Source organism: Copidosoma floridanum, unplaced genomic scaffold, assembly GCF_036245765.1.
Source record: "Copidosoma floridanum isolate Cflo_tuat_1 unplaced genomic scaffold, Cflo_Japanese_pri ptg000007l, whole genome shotgun sequence".
Taxonomy (NCBI): Eukaryota; Metazoa; Arthropoda; class Insecta; order Hymenoptera; family Encyrtidae; genus Copidosoma; species Copidosoma floridanum.
This window is the reverse complement of record NW_028321884.1, coordinates 1942375-1967606: the sequence shown is the minus strand read 5'-3', so window position 1 is coordinate 1967606 and position 25232 is coordinate 1942375. Positions and strand designations below refer to the sequence as shown.

The 25232-nt window shown below is 47.3% G+C and overlaps 1 protein-coding gene across 2 annotated transcripts in view; it reads right to left on the bottom strand.

The window, feature by feature from the left end:
• Positions 1 to 4364: 4364 nt before the first annotated feature.
• The window catches only part of LOC106645523 (rhombotin-1), a 141277-nt gene continuing 120409 nt past the window's right edge, over positions 4365 to 25232 (bottom strand). The window contains exons 1-5 of one of the 2 annotated variants that reach the window (XM_014361411.2): positions 10614 to 10688; positions 10380 to 10491; positions 10013 to 10276; positions 6356 to 6620; positions 4365 to 6266 (exon numbers count right to left, since the gene is read on the bottom strand). In XM_014361411.2, the coding sequence (XP_014216897.2) occupies positions 6111 to 6266; positions 6356 to 6620; positions 10013 to 10276; positions 10380 to 10491; positions 10614 to 10626 (810 nt within the window). In that variant the 5' untranslated portion in view covers positions 10627 to 10688 and the 3' untranslated portion in view covers positions 4365 to 6110. Of the gene's footprint in view, positions 6267 to 6355; positions 6621 to 10012; positions 10277 to 10379; positions 10492 to 10613; positions 10689 to 25232 lie in introns of those variants that run through there. The other variant, XM_014361413.2, reaches the window with a different exon arrangement.

Sequence of the window (25232 nt, the reverse complement as noted above, 5' to 3'; positions counted from 1 at the left end):
TTTCGCGCACCCCCAACCCCCCTTCCTCTGGGTTACGTGGGGTGTACCGTAGGAAATAACCGTCATCTGTATTCGCGATAGCATCGTAATTGAATGCGGTTGACGGGGATTTGCTAGCCTCGTGGGTACATTATACGCCCGTCCGCGAGGAGCCCCCCCTCCCTCCTTTGCGAGTATATGTGTATGATTCTTTTTTGCGTCAGCCCGCAATACTTTCGATGTGCGTATGTACCACTTTCCGTGTCGTGTCGAAATGTTGCTGTTGTTCGCCAACCACCGTGGAAGTGTAGCAGTAGTGGTACAGTAGTGGTCGCACGGGTATCATGGAAAAAAAAGGTTTCTCAATCTTGCACGCGGAAACTCTGTTGGCTCGCGCCAAGGGCCGAGAGACAAAAGGACGTCCAGCGCGTGTCCCCATTTGTGTACATATATATATATATATATTTTTTTCGGGCTCATTTTGTATGTATGCGATCGTAAATTCATGGTCCGGGAGACTAGATTGACCTCGCGATCTTGTCGTCTTTCTCCCCTTTTTTACCGTCTTGACTTGACTGTTTTCGTCTTTTTTTTTTTTTTTTTTTTTTTGGGTACACAATCTTCGTTCAAGACGCGCCATTTGAAGACTGTTGCTATCAACTCGATGATAAACGGGGAGATATCGCGTGAAAATACTCGAACCGAGTACGAAATACAACGTGTTTGAGCCAAACCCGATGATATTCCGGAATTTTCGTAAATACAATTATTTTTGCCGATTATTTTACGTTTAGTACATATACGGTAATTAACAAAAAGTTTAAATAAGACCTTTTTGGCGACTCGAAGGAGTAGAAAAAGTTGGAATTCATATCAACAGCAATATAATATTTGCCTTATAACATTACATTCTCAATTTTAAAGAAAAATGAGAAAAAAAGAGTATATATAGTCGATGACGATAGCACGAATGTGCTATAGATTAGAAGTAAGACCACGTTTATAAAAATGTTGTGTAATTTTAACAAGTTTCCTCCCGATACCCACAACATGATGTTACGTGAGACGTGTGCAACGACGAAATTGATGTCCTACATAGAGTTTCATGGATAACACATCGAGTATATATTATTTCGGGGTAATCAAGACGTACGAGATATACGTTCTTATGCGACTCGACCCCCCTTACATTACAGTTTTAACTTTTATTTTTCGGAGAGTAAAAATTCTGCGCTCGAAAAACACAAAAGGATCAGTTCGTCGCTAGGCTCCAACTATTTTTCAAAACCTCGAATCCAAAACAGAAAGATTATTGTCAACAAGATTATTTAAGTAACTCTTGTAAAAGCGACTACTTATTTAGCAAAAAAAAAAAAAAAAAAAAAAAAAAAAAATCCTGCTAGACATTACACACGAGCACGTCAATTATACTTTTCACACTAAAACTCGTACATAATGAAAAAGCCGGCAGGTTAACAAAGACAACTGTGCTCTCGTACGCTTGCGAATACTTCACGCCCGCCTCGACGCTTCGCGTTTACTGAAGCCCTCGGACGCTTCGCACGCGCTCGCAACTTCAAATCAACACGATTTTTTTGTACACGCACACGCGATAAAAGCTCCCCCAACCAAGTGCTCGACGTCTCAATCTTCGGCGCGTGTCGGGGGCTGTGTTGTACTCAACGGATAAATGCCGAATTCTCGTATCCGTTACTGCAACTTCAAAGTTGTATCCCACGGTGTACGTCACGCTCGGCGTTGACTTTCTTCCCCGGGGCTCCGAGCAACTTTGTCCTCCGCGTATATACTCGAGAGGGAAGAGCGCGAAAGACGCGTTTCACCGAAGCCATAAAACTTGAAATACACCCGTGGCGAAGGATGTGCGGCCCATAACGTCGCCACGGGCCGGCGAGCCCTTTGGACCTCTCTCTTTCCCCCGCCAAGAAGCTTCCCTTTGAGTTTGCCCGCGCGCTCGGAAGGTTTGTTCTTTTGTCGCACGGGGTGTACATTTATTTTCCATCGATGATAATCGCTGATGTTCGCTACCGTCATTTCTCAAGCCAACGTATACACGCACGGGTACGATTAATCCTGCGACGCCGAGGAAAACGACACCGCAGCCCCGGTATCTCGAGATCTTTAATTCCAGCGTTGCCGAGCGAGGGGGGGGGGATGAGGATTCTCTCCGTCATTTGTCCCGGGCGCAAGCAAGGGGCGAGGGGTGGCTCGAGCTGCGTTGATTTCATTTCGCGGTAGATTATTTTAAGCGGCCTTTTTCACTTGCCCCCCATCCCCCACACACACGCGCATGCATTATATACATGTGTATATATTATGTGAGCGCGCGCACGCGACATAATCAGCCTGCCATCTCTCCATATACGAGTGTGTGTGCACGAGGTAGGTACGATGATTAATGCGATATTTTTCAGACCCCCGCACCCCTTGTAGGTACACACGCGTCACACACCGCTCGGGGATCCAATTTCGCTTCTCGCGTATGGACGGAGAATTAACTTTCCTTATCGCGCACGCTTGCGAGTGTCTTTTACCCCCCCACGTCCGTCCCTCTTTCTCTGGTTTTTGGAGATGCGTGCGGCTCGACGATGATGGAAATGTTATCTTGTCTCGTGTTTTCCTTCATCTTTGCTTCGTGTGTTTTGTAACTTTCGTGACCTCGACTTTTGGGATTGTGTCTTTTTGTTTAGGGGTGCCGGCTGTCTTGCTTTGGTTCAATTTTGGCGCGTTTCTTGCCGTACCTGCCGATTGTTGCAGGTGTTGCTCCCGATTCGTTGATTTACGACAGCCAAAGGAAAACTCTGTACAGCCATATCGTTTTTTTTTTCTTCTTTCAGCGCGATTACGGAGACCGTCGCGGGTGGGGCTCAAAGAGCGCACATATACATATATATACACGTGTACACGTGTGCAGGGAGTAAACGAAATTTCATGCGCGAGTCGAGCGTGTAATCGAAAGAAACCCAATAACAGACCCAATAAATTTTCCCTCTCTTTCTCTCGATGTGCTCCGTATATATACGTGTACGATCCGCGGAGCCAAGCGCCGAAAGTTCGGAAGAGTACGAGAGAACGGCATTTAAGGAAGCCAACCTCCCTCTTGTCATTTGTTTCTCGCTTAGCGGGGCGGAGAATTTTTTTAAATTTCATACCTTTCCCCTTTCGCGTGTGAGAACAATATTTTATTGGCAAAGTTTCCGCACCGATATTATACCCCGTGGCGCATACATGAATCACACGTGAAAACCATCGTGTTGTTCGGTGTTCGTTAGCTTGGGTGGAAGAACAGAATCTTCGTATTTTTTCAGGATTTGGTTTTTCTATTCCAACTCCGAGCGAAGCTCCGATGCGTGTAAAAAAAACAGCGTTGTGCTCCACAAATGGTTGTGAAATTAATGCAATAAACCAGCAACGACAAAGTTATTGAATGCAGTCTCGTTTGCATAAGAAGACTTTTTTTTTTTTTTTTTTTTTATTCAGTAGCGATATCGACACAACACGTTGAAACTTCCGAAAACTCCGTCAAAGGAGAAACTATTTCAAATAAGGCCGTGTTGGGGGACTGAAATCAAACAAAAAAAAAAGGAGCGGTGGTATAGCTGTGTAGATATAGGTGGAGTAAAAAAGCAATCTAGCGAAATCGTTTAGTCGCGTCCGTGCAGCCCTTACGAGTCGATACACCGCTGGGCTGGATAGCAGGGGAGAGCGTATCGAGGGTGCCCTCTTGTCTTTCGCTTATATTATACACTTTGGCAACTTGGCCGATTCGGCGCGGCTGGAGTTGGAAGAAAAAGGGAGAGGGGCCATTTCCCTAATGTCGGATGTTATTATATTTGGTGAAGACTTTATAATGGCTCTGGAACTCTCCTTAAAACTACTCTCGCCCCGACGCGCTACCGATCGGTTTCCCCGTGCGCTTTTTACAACCGGAAACGGAGCTTCTATGGGAGAATCGACTTCTCCTGCAGCTATATGCTACACTGTTTTCGTATTTTTGTCTCGATGTTTTTTTTTTTTTTTTTTTTTCCCCTCCGCGAGTAATATGCATTCAAATGAGTAACCGGGAAAATTAAGCCAAGCAGAGCTGGTTAGATCACGACGCGCGATGAAGAGGAAGTCGCTTCGAGCTTTTAATTAAAAAAATTCAATCGAGTGGTACGCGAGCATACTTACCTGGCTCCGTGCACCCCGAGACAAGCTTATTTTTCAGCTGTGTTTCTTACTCGGTATTTAATTGGTAATGGCGTGAGGCTTTTTTTTCAACTAAATCAGATGAAGCGCACAACTAAATGGATATTTTTTAAGGGAATGGAGAGGTCGTAAAGGCAAGAGAAGTAGACAACTTTTTTTTTAGGTATTAATAAGAATGTATTTTTTTTCTTCGTATAGTAATGGAACCCTATCAATCATAATATTCTAACAGTAGTGCGCTAGTTATGACAATATATACAGATGATTTGACAAAAGAAAAAAAAAGGATAATAAAGGATATTGTTCTTATACAGAGCCGAAGAATGCGGCGATAATTGTCTGTTACTTTTCTTTTTTTTTTATTTATTTATACATTTGTCGTAATGCCTTTGCACTAAATTACACAGCTTTACGAAATATACAATTTTCTTTTTTTTGTTTTTGTTTTCTTAATTCCAAATCGTTCGATACCTTTTTTTTCCACGCACACGCAAGCATTCATTCTCTCATTGCATTTTTTTCTCCGAAAATGAGATAGTTATTCATACTGTAATAATTTTTTTTGTTTTGTTTTTTGTTTTTTTTTTCTCTCTCTCTCTCTTTCGCACTTTTAATTTGTTTTTGTGTGCTACTTGACAACTATTATTTGCTTCAAATTTGCATATACTTACACTCTCGGATATTTATTGATTTTTCGTTCAACTTTCGTCACTCGATAACTGTTACTTATGGTCTTTTGGTACAAGTAGTTTCTCTTTTGGTTTTATTGTAAAGCTATGACTAAGCCCCGGTATACGTCAAGCAAAGGAACAAAACTCCAATTCATATACTCAATGTCTGTTAACATATGAATGACAACGTGAAAAAAACAAACGAAACGTGTATTACAATAATATATGTATATATTTTTTTGTTTCTATACAGAGTACCGTGTAGATGCGGTTCAAAGTGCTACAATTTTGAAGAGCGAATTTCGTACGAACGGCATACCAAAAATAATGACAGCGCGTATCGAGGGCAAATATATTTCTTACTTCATAATCTTTGGTACCAGCTGTATGGAAACCAATTTCTCCAATCCACCTTCAGACTCTTGATTTCACACCATCATCTCTGACGGCCATCCATCTACTCTCTCATCAAACGCAACAACAATCGATTTTCACTCAAACGTCATCAAATTTCACCAACTGTACATAGATGCTTGAAATCCGTCGGAGCATGGCACGCTTATTGTGGTACGTCGATCGGCGCACTTCTCGCATTTTTTTTTTTTTTTTCCTTTCCATTTTATTTTCACACATATCGTTATAGCAAACAGAGGGAAGAAAACCAATAACGACGATTACAATGTAGTTGGACGTTATACTTGCAATATATAAATTTAAAAATGAATAATAATAATAATAATAATAATAATATAAAGCGATAACCTTAATGATTAATAATAGTAATGATAATAATGATAATAAGTAATAATAGTAATAATATTGAAACCACAGAGCGAGTTAGCCGTGGGTAATAACAAAAATGCAAAAGACAAAAAAAAAAAAAAAAAAAAAACAACGCAGGGGTCTCGTCGCGCGCACTTTTCCCCCTTCTCGGAGGAAGCGCCGCAGAGTCCTGTATGTACATTCACGACCCCTTCCTCGTAACATGTATATATGTGTATGTATCACGCACCGCGTCCGGGCCTCCCCATCCTTAGCGTCGACCCCGGTTCCGCGAACGAGCCGAGATTCGAGTGTTCCCGGCAAATAAAGGACACAGTCAACTTGGATCACCATCGCCTGGGCCGCGTGTCATCGCTGTGTGTTTCCTCCTGCACCCCCGAAAAGGGGGGAGGGGCGCCATTAGCCACGGCGGCCTCAGTAGCTGTCGAGGCACCGGAGTTTCTTGAGCAGCGGCGGTGCGGCCTCGTCTCAGCTCGTCGGCGCCTGCATCGATATGGGCGCCGCCTTCACGGACCCCAGCCCGGGGCCCGACAACCCGTTGTTGTTCATGTCGCCCGGGCGCGTCGGTCCCATGCCTCCCATCGCCGTCCCGTTCACCTGCCCTCCGCCGCCCGGCATCTGACCCTGCACCAATCGACAAAGAGCTCTCATCGTTTTTTCAACCGCATATATACCACTTAACAACAAACAAACAAAATCCGAGAGTGACTCACGTTCGCCACGTGGTTGTGCTGCCCCATCATCTGCTGGCCCTGCTGCTGGTTGGGCTGGCTCGGTGGTGGCTGCTGCTGCATGGGGTTGTGCCCGGGCATCTGGGGCACCCCCTGGCTTGGTGGCGTCGGGGGCAGCTGTCGCTTCAGGTGGGCCAGCGTGGCTTGCGGGTGCAGGGCCATGTTGGCAAACACCTGACGCTCCTCGTAATCGTACTCGCAGAGTATCTTGTTCTCGCACAGGTAGAAACGATCGCCCACGCAAAACCTGCAAAAAAAAAAAAACAATTACCCATCATCAGGTTCGAGGGGTCGCGATCAATCTCGGCGCCATCTGCCCGAAAAGTGCCCACATGACTGTGTATTAATTTATACCCATCGATGGCGAAAACGCATTTCCGCGTGTATCCTTTGCCGGGGGGGGGGGGGCCTGTACACTAATTTCACCTCGGCCATTAGCGGCCCCCGCCGCGACCGCGTTTTCCCTACGCGCGAGCTCGCTTTATTATATAATTAATCATTGTGCGTCGAGCGGCGGTGCAGCCTCCTCCCGCGAAATAATACGTCGGTCGAGTAATTATCGCGCACCAGCACGAGCTCGGCGCCGACCAACACTCGAGGTTGGGGGAGAGGGCGGGCAAACGTGCAGCCGGCTGATATTCATAATCGCCCGGCAAATATAGAATTATCGCGTCGGCCCATTATGCGAGACAGCTCTCGTGACGCTTTGGCACTGCTGGCGTAGGTATACATATTTATGTATACGTGTGTGGCCGACTGCTGCATGCCGATTGCGCGTAAATGACAGCTGCTCCCCCACGCGGGCTCTATTTTTCCTTTGTTCTCCGGCATTAGAGCGGGGAGGGGGTGAGTGTATAATGAGAGCCTGCGATTGCTGCGAAAAAAGGCCTTTGTAATTGAAGAGGAAAAATTAGACGAGTCGAGATTTCGGAGCACGTGCCGTGGAAAAAATGAAAAAAAAAAGAAACTACGGCTCGATCGGTTAACGAAACGTCGATCGATCCCCGCCCCTGCGATGAAAATGACAGACTGCAGTGCGCGACGACGCCAATGCTCCTCGAGGGGTTGGGAGGGGGGGGACGAAATTACATCGGTGGAGAACGAGCGTCTCCCGTATCCGGCCTGAAACGCGAGAGCGCGCCCGCGACTTGGAACTCGCAATTAAACAGCAACAATTACACGGGGGTAACTTTAGACCGTAATAACGCGGAATGAAGGGTTGAAGACGCCGCCCCCCTACTCTCGGTGGAAGTGGTAGCGAGGGCTCCGGTTGCCCCTCCCTTGGCTCGCGGGATGATTTACCGATCCAATTAGCCGTCTCTCTGCTAAAAAGACGGCCGGTCTAATTTAACGGGCATCCAATTAAAGGCTAAACGACCAGCCCTTGAGAAAAGAAGGGACTTCCTCGCTCGACCTGATTCGGAAGAAAAAGAAAGAAACTCGCTCGTGTACCGTGATTTCTCTTTTTTCCGCGGCCACTCGACTGTATTGTACTTCTTTCGGGATGAACCTTTCGCATTACCAACTGGGGGAAAAAAATTTTCAACTTAAATTAAACCGACCTTCACCCCGTTCCGTAAAGGATTCATCCGTGTGGATGGCGAGCGAAAATGTATTCCTCTTGGCCGATGTAAGTCAAAGCCACGGGGCGTCCGCGACTGCGGAGGCGCTCGGGGTGTGAAATATTAAAAATCCGCAGAGAGGAGGAGGACGTCCTTGCATGGGAAATTTCAATCTGGACTGCCGGCGCGTCGGATGACTTTTGCTAAATCTTTAACGAGGGTCGCGCGCCACCTCCCGGCTTTGAATAAATAAATGCCGTTGCTAGGCGTCGCGTCGATACCTTATAGCGCGCGACCCCATTAGGGGCCGTTTTGAGCACTGCTCCCCTGCCCGCGCGAGGATCAAATATTGAGGAGGGCCCGGGATTTTTACGAGCCGAACCTTCCTTTTTCCCTCGGACCAGCGGGGACTAGGATTCTCGATTAACTGCGGGATGCACCCCTTTTTTTTTCTCGCCTCTTTCGTCTCCTCTATACTGATGAAATTATTCACGCTCCATTGGCTCCCGAGTACAGAGTTTTTTTTGCATTGAAATACGCCACGGGCAAAGTCTGACCGTACATTGACTATTACTACTGAAATTCTCTGGGGAGAGCCAAATAATTTGTCGAAAAAAAAAGAAAAAAAAGAAAAAAAAAAAAAACTATCGCATCGATTGGGGACGATCGTGTATAGAAAAGAGATACGGGGTACAAAAGCGTCGTGGTTTGCCGCGAGTGCCGGAAACGGGTGTACGATCCCTCGGCAACAAACGCGGTATCCGAGCCGTAAAGAAGGGCATTGTCGAAGGTCGGAAAAAGCAGCAGCGCAACACCGGGTGCTGAGACAATGGCCCGGGCGGGCGATAAAAACGGGTAAAATTGATGCTCTTTTGTTCGGGCTCTGTTTGACCCCACAACAACACAGTCCACGCCCGACCGAGCCATTACTATTGGCTCCAGCCGATTTTTCTCCCCACCCCTACCCCCGTGTCGTCACACATCCCGATACGATACTCTCTGTCGGAGAAACGGAAGCGAGTGGCTCCCCGACAATATAATGCCATTGTCGCGCCATATAGCTGCACCGAGGCTGCGCTCTGCCGATTATTTTTGCGCCGGACGAGCCATTTGAGCTCTTGTTGCTCCCTTTTTTTTTTTTTTTTCCTCGCTCTGCCGATATGTTTCGTCGCGGACGGTTGCCCCGATAATCTTTACAAAAGCGCGCGGTGCACAGTTCTGTAATGGATATCAGTCCCCGTTGAGATTTGGCATTTGAAAAGGTGTGCGGGTGTACTATTTTTGTCGGAAAAACCGTAGCTTGGCTCATCATCTAAATCACAATCCCAAGGGTGGAAAAAATTACTCGCTCAGTTGGTTAAACGTAGCAGGAGGAGGAGAAGGATCGACAAGTCCCTCTATTAAAAATGAGAGGCGAGCATCGCGCGCCAACAGCCATCCATCAAAATTCAATTTCATCGCGCACACCCTATACCCCCGCTACAGGTATGTATATGTATATAAATCGTATTAATGGCTGCGTGGAAGCGCGTCCGGGCAAAAATTAATGTATTCTAATTCTCGCATTTGTATTCCCGCGCGCCGGCCCGTAGCTCATACCCCGAAATGAGGGGAAAAAAAAAAAGAGAAACGACTACTTTGGCTCGGAAGACGGCGTCCCGAGGAAAATTGAAAACATGCGCCAACACACGTATACGTTTTGATCGTCTTCCGTCTTTCCTATATATACACGTGTTGGTAATTTTATTTTTTCATCGACACTGTACACGCGACGAAGAGCGTCCGGCCGCGCGAGCAAGTGGGCAGGGGGTGCGCTTTACAGGCCAGTTGGGAAATCACCCCTCGCTTCAGCGTCACCCCCCTCCCCCCCCGCGCTTCCTGTCCTTCCATATACGCCGCGAGAACCTCGTCTGTCTTTCTATCCCCCGTTTTTTCTTACGTGTATCTCATATACACACCGTATACCGTTATGGTAGATTCTCCTTCGCTCGGATCGTTACACAATTATCGGGATACCCTGCACGAGACTGAAAATTTATTCGCATTGGGCTCGTTAAAAGGAAAAAAAAAAATTTACCGGTGGTAGCACTGCTGGCAGGCAAAGCACTCGAGGTGATAGACGTTCGTCTTGGCGCGCATGACCATCTCGAAGGCCGGTATGGGCTTGTTGCAGGCCGAACAGTGGCCCGTGTTGCCGAATAGCCTCAGGTAGTCCCTCCTGCACAGTATGAGGTTCGCCTTGAAGTAGAGGGTCGAGCCGACCTCGCCTAGCCGGCAGTCGCAGCAGCTGCACTTTAAACAATCCTCGTGCCAGTAAGCGTCCAGTGCCTTCAGGAGATACCTTTCGACAGACGGACAGAACCAAGGGTTTTTTATTTTTATTTTTTATTTTGCTGATTGAAACAAAAGTACGGGCCCGCACTGCTATGATTTTGCGAGCTCACCTCTCCTTGATGGTCTTGTTGCAGCCGTGGCACTCCTGCTGAGTGGAGCCATTTTTGTTAGTCTCCGACTTGCTCACATCCATCGTCATCGTGATCTGGTCCAAGCCACCGTCTGCAAAACAATAATATGCAAAGATGCTTCAATAACCAACGCATGTTCCTTGATCTGCGACAAAAGCTATACAGGCAAATGAAAAACAATGCCCATTCGGATGAAACGACTCGCATCCCCACATCTCGGATCCATAGCTGCAGCGATTCCTTCGATATGCCAATTATTTTTAATTACAAGCTCGTTAATTTTGCACGCGACAAAGGCGAGGAGGAGTAAGAGAAGAGAATATGAGCGCGCGGTGGCTTAATTAATTAGCCGAATACTTCTAGTAACAATCCATTACACGTACACAACCATCTCTCTCCTCGAGCGCTTGTTTCCCGGCGACGACGAAGCTTGGCTTTATGCTACTAATTGGCCCTCTCTCTTTCTCGAGCCGAGCGCAAGCAAGCGACCCCCCTTGGCTCGTATTATGCAGCGGCAGACTCTCTCGCGAAAATCATAAACGCCCCCCGCGCCCCGCCTTTCTCTCATTTTCCTGTTTCCCCTTTGTTTTTCACGTATATACGTGCGTAAAAAAAAAAAGTCACCCACGCTCCTCTTTACTTTTTTTTTTTCCCCCGTTGACAGAAGGAAGCGGCATACAGTATCATTTGTTCCTCTCTTATCGTCGCTTTTGTGTATATGTCCTCGTGGCACTCAAACGAAACCGACCGAGACTGCAGGCGAGCGATAAACGCTGCATCGGGAGCTTTATCAATCGGACATACGTATACATGTGTAAGCTCATACATGTATGAATATACGAGTCGGGCTCGCGAAAGTGAGCACTGCACAGGCGGCGTGTAGCTTCCGCTTTGTTCCCGAGAGCCACGGCGGAAGCTTTTCCCGCAGAGAAAGGACGAGTACAGCTTATCGAGAGTCAGTCACTCGAGAGAGAGAGAGAGAGAGGACGAAGCTACGTGTACACGCCGTACCGTTGATGTATAATTGGGCGCTAATCGCTTGGACCGCCAGCGGTCGCTCGAGGGATTGATTCAGAAATTTCTGTGCTCGTACAAAGTTGTCGTATTTAGATCCGAGCTTTCCCTCGACAACCCCGCCAGGGACGTCGCGTGGCATAGACCGGAGTTTAACTATCTCGAGTTACATGGATATAGGTATATAAATTTTAGGCTTGATTTTTTTCATGTATATAAAAAAGGACTTGGTCCGGGTGGGTATAACTGGAGCACGGGAAGGCTTGATGGATACTGGCTTCCGCGTCTCGCGCGCACAATTGAAAAGAAACACAGAGTGCGGGGTGGTGTGGAGGAAAAGCGCCTTGCTTCCAATAGAAATGACGAAAGTGTCCTCGGGGCAGCGTGGCCAGTCACTCTTTTTCTTTTCCCATATTTATTTCGGAGAGGGGAGTAGGACGGTTGGGGTGGAGGAGCAGCCGGACGTAGTTTAATAAAAACGTCAAGGTATAAAGTAGCCAGTGGGGACGGACGGTCGTGCGTTTCGGGAGAGCGAAAATAAATAAGCGCGCGAGGCTGCTTCCATAACATTATACGGCTAAAGGGGGCTGATGGCTGTCAGGCGCGCGCGCGGCTCCTTCCGTCGCGTCTCGAGTATTGTACACACGGCCGGGGGGTGGGATGGTGGACACTGGACGCTCTCTAACTCTGAGATGTTTCAAAGTGCCTTGCCGTTGCATGGCTACGCCGAGGCGAGATTTTCCTTTTTTTTTTTTTTTATGCGTGGAGAGTGCAGGGTGGCATACACACGGTAATACACCGTGGCTACCCTATCCCATTGGTGACTATACCATGTAGGCGATTTGTATGTAGATGCGAGACATTTTATAGACTTTTTGTAATTTTTTTTTTTTTTTTTTTTTTTCTACCCATTGCGGAGTTTTTACTGTTTTCTGAAGCAACATCGCTCGAAAGTTGAGTAACGTATCAAAAGGAGCGATGGAGCGACTTTGTTATTTGACGTCCAAAGTTTTGTTTTTCCACACTAAAGTGCGGGCTACCCACGCGCGGTATTGTGATTTTTGATACTTTGTATTCTCGAGGAGCTTCTCTACTACTCGAAAAAACAAGCATCGATTTTTATTATATACTTTTCTTTTCCACCGCACTCGACTCGCTTTGACGTAAAAAAAAAAAAAAAAAAAGAAAAGGTTTCAAGGATAAAAGGGATAGGGGGGAAACAATTACACGGCGTAATGCTCCAATTCCAGCGCACCATCTCACCAATTTAATGATGATCTAGCATTTGAAAGAAGAAGAAAAAAAAAAAAAAAAAGCACAGGTCTCGTTTGTAAAAAGCGCCGAGTTGTCGCACCCGTACTTATGCATACATGCCGAGCTTTTCGACTGTACGTACTCTCCTCGCGTACTCGAAACACACAGACGCATACACGTACATATGTATACGTGCGAGGGCGCGCGTGTCATTATAGACCTGAAGTGGAGAGCCTGCTAATTAGTCATTAGCGGAGGAAAAAGACACTTCCAACCCCTGGGAGGTACAGCAGAGAGCTGCAGCAGAAGGGGGGGTAGCTGCTGCACTCTCTCCCTCAGCTCACCGTGGGGCTATCTATCCGTCCCTCTTTGTCTCACTACTGCCATGTGTACACACCATGTACATATATATATATATACATACATACACTACAGGTACCGTACAGACTTGAGCAAACAGGGTGTGCAGTGGCTCCTGGCCCGCGTCTAATTGGACCCCGGCGACGTAAGTTCAACTAATTGAGACCGGAGCTTGTAACTACCAGAGAGAGGGTGTGCGCACGTACAGGCCGAGCCCTTCGGTGAGCGACCGCTGCGGCGTGTGCGATGTACTGCAGCAGTGCACGGCAACACGCGCTGATTTCCAAAATTTCTGCGTACATACAAACTGTGTAGTATACCTAACGGAAAGCGCGGTTTCCGACAAACGAAAAGCAAAGGGCCCCGGAATGGATACACGCGATCGAGACGCTGCCGTGTAATTGTCGACTCCCCCGCCATACACTCTGTTTTTCTTTTAATTAACGAACGCGTGCTTATTCTTTTTTTTTTGGAAAATTTTTAACGAACAATGCCGCACGCGAAATAGAGCTCTAATTAAGTCCACAGGGTGAACATGAAGTAAAAACAAGAAAAAAACGGGCCTACCATACCTGCGAATCTTTGTTTTTTTTTTTTTTTTTTTTTAATGTACACGGCACGCGATACATCCGTCCTAATTATACCTCCGAAGCGTCTGAACTGTACGTTCCTCAGGAAAAACAAAAAAACAAAGGGAAAACTTTGAGGTAGGGGGTGGGGGATGAAAAAAAGAGCCAATAATACACGAGTTTCTGGTGCGTATATACGAAGCTCGCAATAAATCTGCCCCGATATAATGACCCCGCGCGGGAGACGCCGGTGGCATTTTAATTGATGGACTCTCGCGGCGCAAACGCATATATATACCTGGCTCGCCCGAGACATCTTGTTAGACTTACGTACACACACAGACAGTCGTAGCGGAGAGAGGCGTGAGCTGAAGCTCTCTCTCCCCGAAGCTCGGCTGTCTCCCCAGGAAGCTTGTTAGGCGTCGCCTATCTTCTAATTGGCGATATAATGATCCTGAAGGATGGAGGCGCTGCTCGGTCTCTGGCGGAGACTCTTGGCGTGTTGTGTCGCTTCTGCTTTGGGAGAAAGGACTTCTTTTTGCATGACTTTTATTCTTTCGTCGTGCATATGCATGCGGGCCAATACGAAAAAAACAAGCTGGTACAAGTCGCACCTACATATATATATATGTTGAAAATTGTGGGGAGGGTACGGATGAGGAATACTCGAAAGGAGAAGAGAACAATAATTCAGGGAAGGGAGAGAAATCCTTTTGATTCGACTTAATTACATTCCATTATCCAAGCGTCAACAATTGCCGTTATTATTTTACGTATATGTATGTACCTGTACGTTTATCTCTGCCGTCTTCCTTGTACTGCTGCGAGTGGCTCTTGGGTGAAATTATTCGAATAAAGTGCATTTGCGTGGATCAACTTGTTGCGAGTATTTCTGATTCTTTCTTTTGACAACGAAGAAAAAAAAGTCCGATTGGTGATTTAAGATGAAGCCGAGCTTGTTTTTCGAACAAACTCGAGAGCGAACCGAGAAAAAGGGACTCTTGTTCGGGAGTGATCCGTGGGATCCAATCAACGGTAGGCGAACCGACTAATTGAATTGTCGACAAACACGTAGAAAAAAAAAAAAAAAAAAAAAATGATGTTTGGAAACGTCTATAGACCCTGGATCTTCTGTATAAGGGGAACAAAGGAATTGGTCGAGATTTGATGTTTAGCTCCTACCGATAGAAGGAGGCACCGGAAAACCCCGCGGATCCTCGTAGTCCCGGCGTGACGCAACGGAGCCAAAGTCTTGCGTCCCGTGTGTTTCATACATAGATATCCACTTGCAGCGGGCTCGGCTACTTTCCCGAAAAGAGGAGCGGGAAAACAAGAGACAAAGTGAAAATTCAAACGCACCGAAGGAAGGGGAGACCATCCGCCCCAAAGGAATTCGATTTAAACTTATTTTTGCTCCCACGCTATCATTTTAAACGACCCATCCTGATAAATGAGACACATGAGAAATTTGTACACCCTAAGTAAACTAGAATCGACGCGTTACGTCAGGAGGGGGAGGGAAAATTTTTCCCGTCGTCGCGCTTCGAGGTTGATTTCACGCGAAACACGTCATAAATTCTTCATACTCACGGAAGCTTTGGAAAAGAGAGAGAGGCTCCTGTGTGGCACAGTGGCGGGATAATTTCGAGATGGCCGATAGGGCGAAACTGTTTTGCGGGCGAGGGAAAAATCGACGCCCGAGAAAGAGAGAGACACACCTTACGGCGAAAAGGCAATATTCATAAATCACAGCTCTTTTTTTTTTTTTTTTACTTTTCCACCACCAGGAAAAATAGACGCGATTGTATCTATCCTCTTGCAGCGGAGGAAGAGAAAAGAAAAGCAGCGTTTTGACCGACAGCTGTATTTACACGTCTCGAAAATGAAGTTGAAACCAAGAGAACGAGCGTGTATATATATATATATATATATACTTGTACGGCCGTGACGAGGAGATAAGCATCTCGGAAATTGCTTGGAGCTTGGCGGGTGGAGAGAGGGGCGAGAATTAATTATCTCCCTCGCGGGTATTGGGCGTGTATCCGTATAAATTTTCAAGAGTTTGTAATTAAATGTAAATTCAGGCCGAAAACTCTCGAATAATTAAATCCGTCACCGGACACGAAACGATTCCGATGAATATTTCACACTAAGCGCGATAAAAAAAAAAAACCATCCCTGTATACTCCCCCAACCCCCTTTTTTTGTCCAAGGAACAAAAAAAAGGTGGGGGGGGGCGTTTAACCCGGTGTGATTTAAATGTAATCGTTAATCATGCTTTTTGACGCGCAATTCGGGAGATAAGAAACTCCCATTACGGGGGAAAATAACATCACACAGCAGCAGGCAACAAAAGGGGGCGGGAGGGGGGAAAGGATCTCCGGTATCGCGATTCATCACGGGGATCCGCATCAAAATACATTAACCGTGCACGGGGCCAAAGTTGGAAAAAAAAGGGGGGAGGAAGGAAGAAAAGCAAGGGATGAAGGGCGCTCGCACTTTCTCGAACAAAAGGAGCTTTGGTCAGCCCGCGCCGCGAGGCGGAAGGCGCGAGAGCCGTCGCCGCGGAAAAGGGGTGCCAGCATCCCCGAGATTCCATTAAGATCTCTCCAAGAAGTCCGAGGGGTGGGGGGCGCCCGCAAACCTCGCAATAAAACAGCCCCCGATTTTCCTCCCTCGGAGGGGGTGGGGGGCTTTTTTGGCTTTGAGTTTTGAAAATTCATCCATGTGCGCGGGCGTGTGGTAACCCCTCGTTGAAAGCAATCTCGGAAATCTGGATGGCTCTGATCCGCAAACAGGGAAATCGAGAGCTTTGGAAATGGGAAAAGCCGGGGCATCGAGTTTTATTTCGGCGCTGATGAGAAAACAGCGCCGGCTGCCGGCGAAACAAAACGGGGGCAAAGTCAATCAAAACATTAATTGAAAGACTCGGCAAGACAATGCACGGGGGGTGGCTCTCTCTCTCTCTACTCTACTCCCCTCTTTCGCTCCCGATGATCGTGAGATTGATCTGACTGCTGAGGTGTACCTTTTTTCTCCCCCCCAACTCCTCGACGAGTGCTCCGGAAAATTTTGCCTGTACATCCCGATAGTCGTGATTAAATGAATGTTGTTTTTTTGTTTTTCTTCCCGCAAGGGGGCAATAATAAAGTGTTGGTTAAAAAGGAAAAGTAATTAAGCCGCTCTCGGGGATTTCGGAGGGGCAATAAATTTGTAGCGACTGACGCGGGTTCACGGCGGCAAGAGCCCGGAATAAAATGGGAAAGAAAACCGAAAGAATGGAGGTAGGGTGGGGGCAAGTATAGCGGAATGCACTCCGGAAGAGCAGCGGAGATAAGTGAAAGAGATCGGCGGCCGGGGCGGGCCCTCCGATAACTGCTGGATAATGTCGAGGCTCCTCTTCTCTTTTGACGCTGCGGTAGCAGCTCACTCGGGCTCGACTCAGGAGAAAAAAAAAAAAGTTTGGTATTTGCGCGCGGCTGTTTTGCCGATGCACTTAAACTTCATATTGACTCCGCGCTCATCGATTAGATAGCACTGTGATTTTCTTTTTCTTTTCTCCCTCATCTTTTTACAATAATCGATGCACGCACAAATGAAAGCAATTAACGATTCTCGCTCTAATCACAATGACATTTTTTTCCGAAACGAAAAAAACAAAAAAATCTCGCGGCTATCGCCACATACCGAGAATAATTATACTCCGGTCGGATAAGATAAGCAAATTTCACGCTTCTCGAAAACGAGATTGCGGTGGGCCCCAATCTATATTTTTTCCTCGAAAAGCCTATATTATACACCGTACGCGCGAGGGACGGAAAAAAAAAGTGCACGAGGCCGCCACCTGGCGTGACTCCCGGGGACTCTCTGCCCGCCCGGTACCTCCTTCGATACCATGCACCGGCTGCAAATCGAAAATTCCGAGAAGACGTAGGTACGACCTTTGTGGGTACACCTATAGCCCAAGCTTTTGATGGTCGCGTCCCCAAGCCGAGCGGCTACTCGCTCCTATACGTACTATACAGCATTTATCTCCATTGAAATCGTGCGCGCGAGCCGTCGCAGCAATTAGTGTAAATTTAACGAAAACGCACTCGCTGGCACTACGGAGGGGGAGTGTAGCGCCCTGCGTAACGTGTACGCGCCAAATGGGGGTGGGTGCATGGGGGGGGGGAGAAATAACGCAATTTCGTATATAGCTCTGTAACGAACTAGCAGCATTCATTAGTGCGCTCACCGGATCCCTCGCTTGCCCCTTCGTATACCTACTCTATCTCGGGGCTCTCCGCTGCCTTGTTTTAATTTATTTACTTACACGCGTGCCCCGCCGCAATCTACGGAGCAAACTCAGCTCCCACAGGCTAGCATGTACGGAGCCACGCGACGATGCTACAGCCTGTACCGTGTATTATACGGGAGTTTCAAGAAAGAAAAAAAAAGGGGGGGGAGAAGGACTCGGTGTGGATTATAATTAAATGCAAATCAAAATCAGCCGAAATTAAGCTCCCTCCTCCTCGCGAGCTTTCATTACTGCTAATGACTCGCTTCTCTCTGTATTTATCTGTATAGGAACGCGTGTCCGCTTCCTCACCCCCCGCGACTCGACGAAAAATCATCATTAGCGGGGAATTATTATTTGCTCATTTGGCGCGACCTTTCGCTCACGGTGTGTGTATGTGTGTACAATATATTATACACGTATGATACCTGTACGGTGCACCTCGTGTGCTTTTATTTATATTTGTGAGCCGATGACAACGCCAGCTGAAAATTACTTGTTTAAGTTGCCAAGGGTCTGGAGGGTGCAGAACTCTGTTTGGCAATCAAGATAATTTTTTTTGGTTCTTTTGACTCGACTGATGGGTCTAAAAAAAAAAAAAAAAAAATAGGATTACAAATAAGGGTGTCGTTGATCAAAAACACGGAAAAACAAAGCAAACCATTGTAACGAGCTAGTATACCGTTGCCGAGGTCTAATTAGCCGCACCAATTTGCCCAAGGGGGATGGGGAAAAAAAAAATAAAACACTTTGCTCCCCCTCCCTTTCCTCGGGTATATCGTACAATATATAATGGGTGTATTGTGTACACCAGAGCCGAGCTTTTCCTCCTCGTGACATGATGAATATACACCGAGCATCGGCACTGCAACCAAACAGAGAGAGTCGTTCCGTGGATATACACAGCGGAGAGTATATATATATATATGATAGCCTTAACCCTTCCGCTCTTTGGGACTTCAAACGAAATAATTAAGCCAGAGGCGGCGGCGGTGGAGGAGACTAACGAGTCCGCGGCGGGAACTAGCGCCAATTATCGAAATCCAAACGCGGACACGTCCGTGGAGGAAGGAAGGAAGGGAGGAGACATTATATTGTACGTCTATACGTGCAGAGGGAGCATTGTAGCTTATATATATACACCTACGAGCCTCTCGAGCCGGGAATGTCAGGAGGGGCTTCTATTACCTTCTCGAGAGCGGTGTCGATTCCTCCTCTTTTTTTTTTTTTTTTTTCTTTCCTCTGTCCCCCTGCCCCTCATCCTCGACAGAGTAGTACAAAAGACTGAGAAATGAGGTGGTGGAGGCATTCGCGTATAAAGAGCGAGGGGAGTATAATATCAAGTGGTGAAACGAGAGAACGGGGGTCTTTTTCGCAGCCTTTGAGCGATTAATTTCTTTTCATTGGCGCGTTTGTTGCCGTATCACCGCAGGCACTTGATGATTATTATTAGCTGATGCTTATTAGCCGAGACTGCGGTGCTGCAGCGGCTCTTAATTGCCCTCCCCCCCTTTTTTTTTTCTTTTCAGTTTTAATTGAACGACCCTTTTGCGATCGGGTATGACGAAAACAGTTCAACCCTCCTTGTTTTTTTATTTCTTGCGTGGGTGATACTTGCGCGTGACGATTCGAGGGGGGAAATTAGCCCACTCGAACGAGAGGGACGATGCAATGCAGTGGCGTAAAAGAGGTTCATCGGAGCCCGCCGCTGGAAGTCTGCCAGTCGGTCGACCTTCCTCGCGCGGAGGGACGATACCTGCGACTACACGTGACAAATTTGGCTCTTGGTTACTCGATAGACGCGTCGTCGGACGGGGTGCCTTTGCTTTTTAATGCGCACAGAGAGAAAAAAAAAATAACCCCTCCCACGGAGTAATTATAGATAAATCAGCGATCTACCTAAATCAGGGGCTGATCCGGCATCGCAGCGAGTTAATCCGCTTTTCATGCCGTTGCACCGCACGAACGCCAGAGCGCTTCCTTGATGGGAATAAAAATAAAAAAGTGCGCGCGGGTTAGTGCATGTGTGTGTGTGTGTCTGCATGTGATGCGGCGTGTGCGGTGGCGGGATTATGTGTACCGCGTGCGCGCCGAACGAAAGGGAGAGCGAAGGAGGTGGAGAGAAATAGCGAACTTTTAAGGGATCTCTCTCCCTCTCGAAGCTCCTACAGGTATGTAATATGAGGGCTTTGTGTGTGTGTATTAAGTACGAGACATCGGAAGCCTTATTGCAACTCAACTACATGTGTGTGTGTGTATACGGCAAAGCGTCTTACGTGGCTCGAGTAATTGATACGACGACACCGAGTGCCTCTACATCACTTTGTATCCTTTTACTCGCTCTAATAACGTCTCGCATTAGCGCGAAAAATTACTAAGAGGCGAGGTCACTTTTCCTTTTTTTTTTTTTTTTTTTTTTTTTTTTTTTCACTCGATTTAATGAGAAAAATTGTCGAAAATTTTCTTTGTAAATGACATGATCTTTGCTCGCAACAACATTAAAATACAAAACCCTCATTTCTTTTTTCAGCAAAGAGAAGCTTTTTCCAGGTTGGAATTTAATTTAATTGGCATTGCTCGAGTCACGGACGAATAGCGGAAAAACAGAAAAAAAAACATGGAATAATGAATTTTCAACAAAATCCTACCTGATGACAACGACGCAGAGTTTTTCCTCGACTTCACGTTGGGAGCAATTTTGACGAATAGTTAATCTTCACTTTGCCAATTTGAACAAACAATCGAAAAACCAACAAACTGTTGTACAATTAAAAATTCTAAAACAAACAAATAAGTTTGTCCAACAGAGTCACTTCACAGTTTTCCAAAAAAAACACGAACAAAAGTCAAGCCTCGTCGGGACGTCCCAGCCAATCGCACATCCACCAAAATCGCAAGTCCTTTGAAAGTTAATTTCCAAAGTTCCCTCGAGTGCACCCAAAGGCAGGAGAGCGCCGGATGAAGAGCGAAGCGCGCGCCTCGACAGCCGGCTATAAACTGCCGCGTGTAGTCGCTGGCACGCCACCACCACCACTACCGGCGCTATAGCGACATAAATCCCGCTCTCTCGTTCCCCTCCTTGCCACCCCTACGACCCCTATCTCGGCGCTGGTGCAACCCCTGTTTGCCCCACTCCGTAAGCTACAGCCCCACCACCAAGAGCATTCGAGGGGAATCAGGGGAACGGCTATCGATACTTCCCCGCCGCACGCGCGTGCCTCGCCTTCTCCTCCTCTCCTCTGCTGCTCGCGGTACATAGAGTCGCGATTCACGCTTGCCATATACCATCGCGTGTGCGTGCATGTATATACGTGCACATATACATGTATATGTGGGCGCTCTCGCTTAATGCCACATGCCACGATGTTGCAGCTACATTCATATCATTAATACTGTGCCCTGCACCCCGAGTACCTATATATATATATATATATACCCTCATGCGATGTGACGCCCCAACTACTGCGCTGTTATTACTATACCTACACCGATACACCTATACTACCGCACCGTGTACTCTCTGCTCGTTTGTCTTTTGAGCCGGTCTATACATATATATATACTATTCGTCGATTCGATGCGGGCATGTTTGACTGGCTTGATTTCTTTTATCTCGTGTCTTCTGTCTATCTCTCGCTTTTTTTTTTTTCTCTCATTCGCTGCTATCGTTTTGAGTAATTGGTTTTATTGATTTTTCGAGAGTTTCGCTTCATTTGCCACCTATGTGTACATTCATCACGAAAATCCACGCCAGTGATTCGTTGAATACCTCCACGCTGTTTGCGCAGGATATATATACGAATATTCAATGTATGCACACAGAGCGTATCCGTTGGCTGATGGCGCGCAATCGACGACAATGTTGCGCAATGTGCCGTACACTCGTTTAGGTGACTCGATAAATAAGCAATAGCGAGGGGAGCACAACGTCGAAGAAAACGTACACTCGTTAACCAAATTCTGGGTGAGGCCTATACGCCGCGGTATTGTTACGTATTTCATTAGTCACGATTCGTGATTTTCCTAAATATCTTTCGAGGAAGAATCAATTTTTCGAGACTAAACAGTGCAACATAATACCCTCGTTGTGGTTGTTCACGGGTAGAAGCAGTAGCGCAAAGAGGGGGTAAAAGCAAAAAAAGAAAACTTGATTAGACGCAGTGAGCGAACGAGTGCCCGTATTATTAGGACTTGTATCGCTGAGGGGACACAAGGGTAGGAGAGAGAGAGAGAGAAAGGGTGCGCGAGTGGCAGGGAAGGGAGAGAGAGAGCACAAGAATCCCAATTAAGCGCGTGCTGCGACCACCCCTTCCTAGCCGCTCTCTCTCTCTCTCTCTCTTTAATCGCGAAAGAAGCTAGCCGCTCCAAAGGCCGGGGTGTGTATACGAATGTACACACAGCCGGAGCAATAAAGGCGCCCGTACAGCTATACCAGCCCGGCCGAAAAGAGAGCGGGAGGGGTTATAGCCATCAAGAGTCGAAATAAGCGAATAGCCCGACTATAGCTAGTATGTACGTATATACTGCCGTACAACCTACTGGCGTGACGGCAGCGCGCCGCGCGAAATTGCTCCTGCGACGCGCGCTCGCCCCCGACCCCCCCCCTCCCCAATGCTTATACAAGACTGCGCCCCTCCATCGGCAACCCCTTCATCCCCACCTCGGACTGTTTATCCCTACCGCTGCGCTGTCATCCCCTTCAGCTCTATACCGTGAGCGAGTATACACACTGTAAGCACGCGCTCGTTCTCGTCCTTACAAGGCCACACCTCCCATTACAAAAATTACACCGGTCCGCTGATTTAGTGGTGTTGCGCTCTGGGCGTCCGAAGGAAGTAAACGGGGGGAAAATCTAAGTAATGAAAGGGTTGCGCGCTCTCCTTATTTCTCGGGGGCTTCCCTCCTTCTCTCGCCACCGGAATCGCGGAATCATTCGCCAGATTAAATTAGAAAGGCTATCGGGCGCGGGGGCTATTCTTCTCCCTCTCCCCCCCCTCCTTTTTTTCTCCTACACTTTTATTCCTCGTTCTTTTCATTATCCGCATCGCGTCCTTCGTGGATCGGGTGCTCGCTCGTTTGCCCACTTTTTTAATAAAGTGCAAGATTTAATTAGTTCGAAAGTCCATACGCTGCGTACTCCCAAGTGATTTAGCCGTTGCTCCTCTTGTATATTTCGTGTTGGCTTTGAAGTTTCGCGTGGCGGCTACACCTATATGTAAACTATACGTTTACACGCGTATATACGTGTATTCTTGGCCCCGTTAATTTAATTGAATGAGTAATGCCGGAAATATTTTACGACCAACTCGCCACCTACTGATTTTTTTGTCAACCCCTGTCGCAAACCTTGCCCGCGCACGAGACAAACTGCGCGTTTATTCATCAGGGAAAGGCTTCTCGGTACAATCAACGCCTAGCGACGGGGGATTTTTTATCCACTTCCCAGCTCCATGTAGTCGATACCTTATACAGCTGACCGTATTTGTACCCACAAAATCGGCAAACCTGGACACGTCAGGCTGAACTGGGCTTGGCTCGTCGGGGGGGACAGCAGCGCCCACTATCCTCGTCCCTTTTAATTAGCGCGTGATTTACGAGCAACGAAAAACGACGGAACAAAAAAGAAAATTAAAAAACAGGAGCTCTGCACTGCCAACTCGTCACGTTGTACCTTTGCGGAGGATATAAGTGACTTTCGGGGGGGGGGGGTGACGAAAGACCCCTGATTGGAAGAGTCCTAATGGCATTGTGGCTCGATGCAGGGAAAAAAAGAGCAAAGAAGAGCGCCGGTCACCGAACTCGCCTCCGAGTCCCGTGTGCGATCGGCACATCTGTTTTGATTGCGCGTGAGAGGGGTTGATTCTTCGCGTCCCAACCAACTGTTGGAAAATGCCTGTGGAAAATTTCGCGGAGCCCCTGTATCGTGGCAAAGTACATGAAGGAGGGGCAAAAAGGACGAGGGGGTGGCGGAGGGAGTAGTGGAACGGAAAGGTAGGGAGGGGTGGGCGAGGAGGAAGAGGACGGCGGTGGAGTACTAATCACTTCTGGGGACTTTAATGGAGGTTTTCTGTACGCCGTCTACTTTGTCCTCTACTTATTCTACTCCTGCTTGAGCGCGAAAGAGCGGGGCGAAGGGGAATCGCTCGGGGTGGGAGTGGGAAAGCCGAGCGGTGCACGTTGGCTCGGCTGAATGTGGAGTGCCTCGGAGAAAAGACGGGCGAAAAGTATCATTACTCGCATTAAGCGAAAAAAGCCGCAGTCATCTCCCCCCCCCCTCCTCTCTCTGCAACTTCCCTTTCTTTTATTCCTCTCGAGTTTTTTTTTTTTTTTTTTTTTCTTTCCTCTTTGCTCTCTCTTTTTTTTCCCTCTGGTACTCAATAAGTATACACACTGCAGCCTAAGGTGCGATTGGCTCTCAGTATTACTACACGCGTTAAATGTTTTTGCCTGCGAGTATACATACTCTTACAAATGGCACGTCCGTATAAGCCTGGAAGAACAATAAGTAAGGGATGATCGTGTCCAAAGTGTAAACCTAACATATATTATATACATCCCGGATGAGCACAAAAGCACACACGAGAGCGAAGGGAGTCGTGGGGGGGTAAAAGTTTTTCCTCGTCCGAAGAGTGCCTCAATTTCTCCAAGAGACAACTACTCCCGAGTATAACAACCTCGACGCACTCGCGCACAATGGAATTAAGAAAGCTCATAACCAGAGTGGACAAAAAAAAAACACTTACACAAGAGTGCAGGGAAAGGGGTGGCAGAGACACTCGGCAGACATCGCGTTTGTTATATCTGCCGTATAAGAGATGAGCTAGACTAATTTCGAAAATAAAGGGCAGACGGGCTGTGACGAGTCGAGCGGAGAACGGGGGAGAGCAAAAATGTATCAGCGAAAATTTGATGGGCAAGTTTTGCCACCGCCACTCGGACAATTCCCGATATTGATATCCGGAATGGCCCCCTCCATCACTCCTCGATGCCAACGTGTATTTATATATATATACACTCTCGTGTCTCCTCTCTCAATGCCAATACACACGCGTACGAGAGTGCACCAGCTACGTACACACGTGTACTACACCAAGCTTCTCCGAGTTTCGGGGACCACGCCAAGGTGGGGTGGGGCAAGAGCGTCACGGTTCTCCGGCCGCCGCGCTCATGCACGCTCTCGCACTCCATCTACGAATTTCCCGCATCTGCCCTCTTTCTCTCGCTCTATATTTCATCATCTCGGGGGCTCTTCTCCTCGCTTATTCTACATCTCAGGCGAGCGTCCCGAGATTTATTATGCAGGGGCTTGATGTTGTATCGAGTATCGAACGCGCGCGCGACCGGACCCTGGGAAAA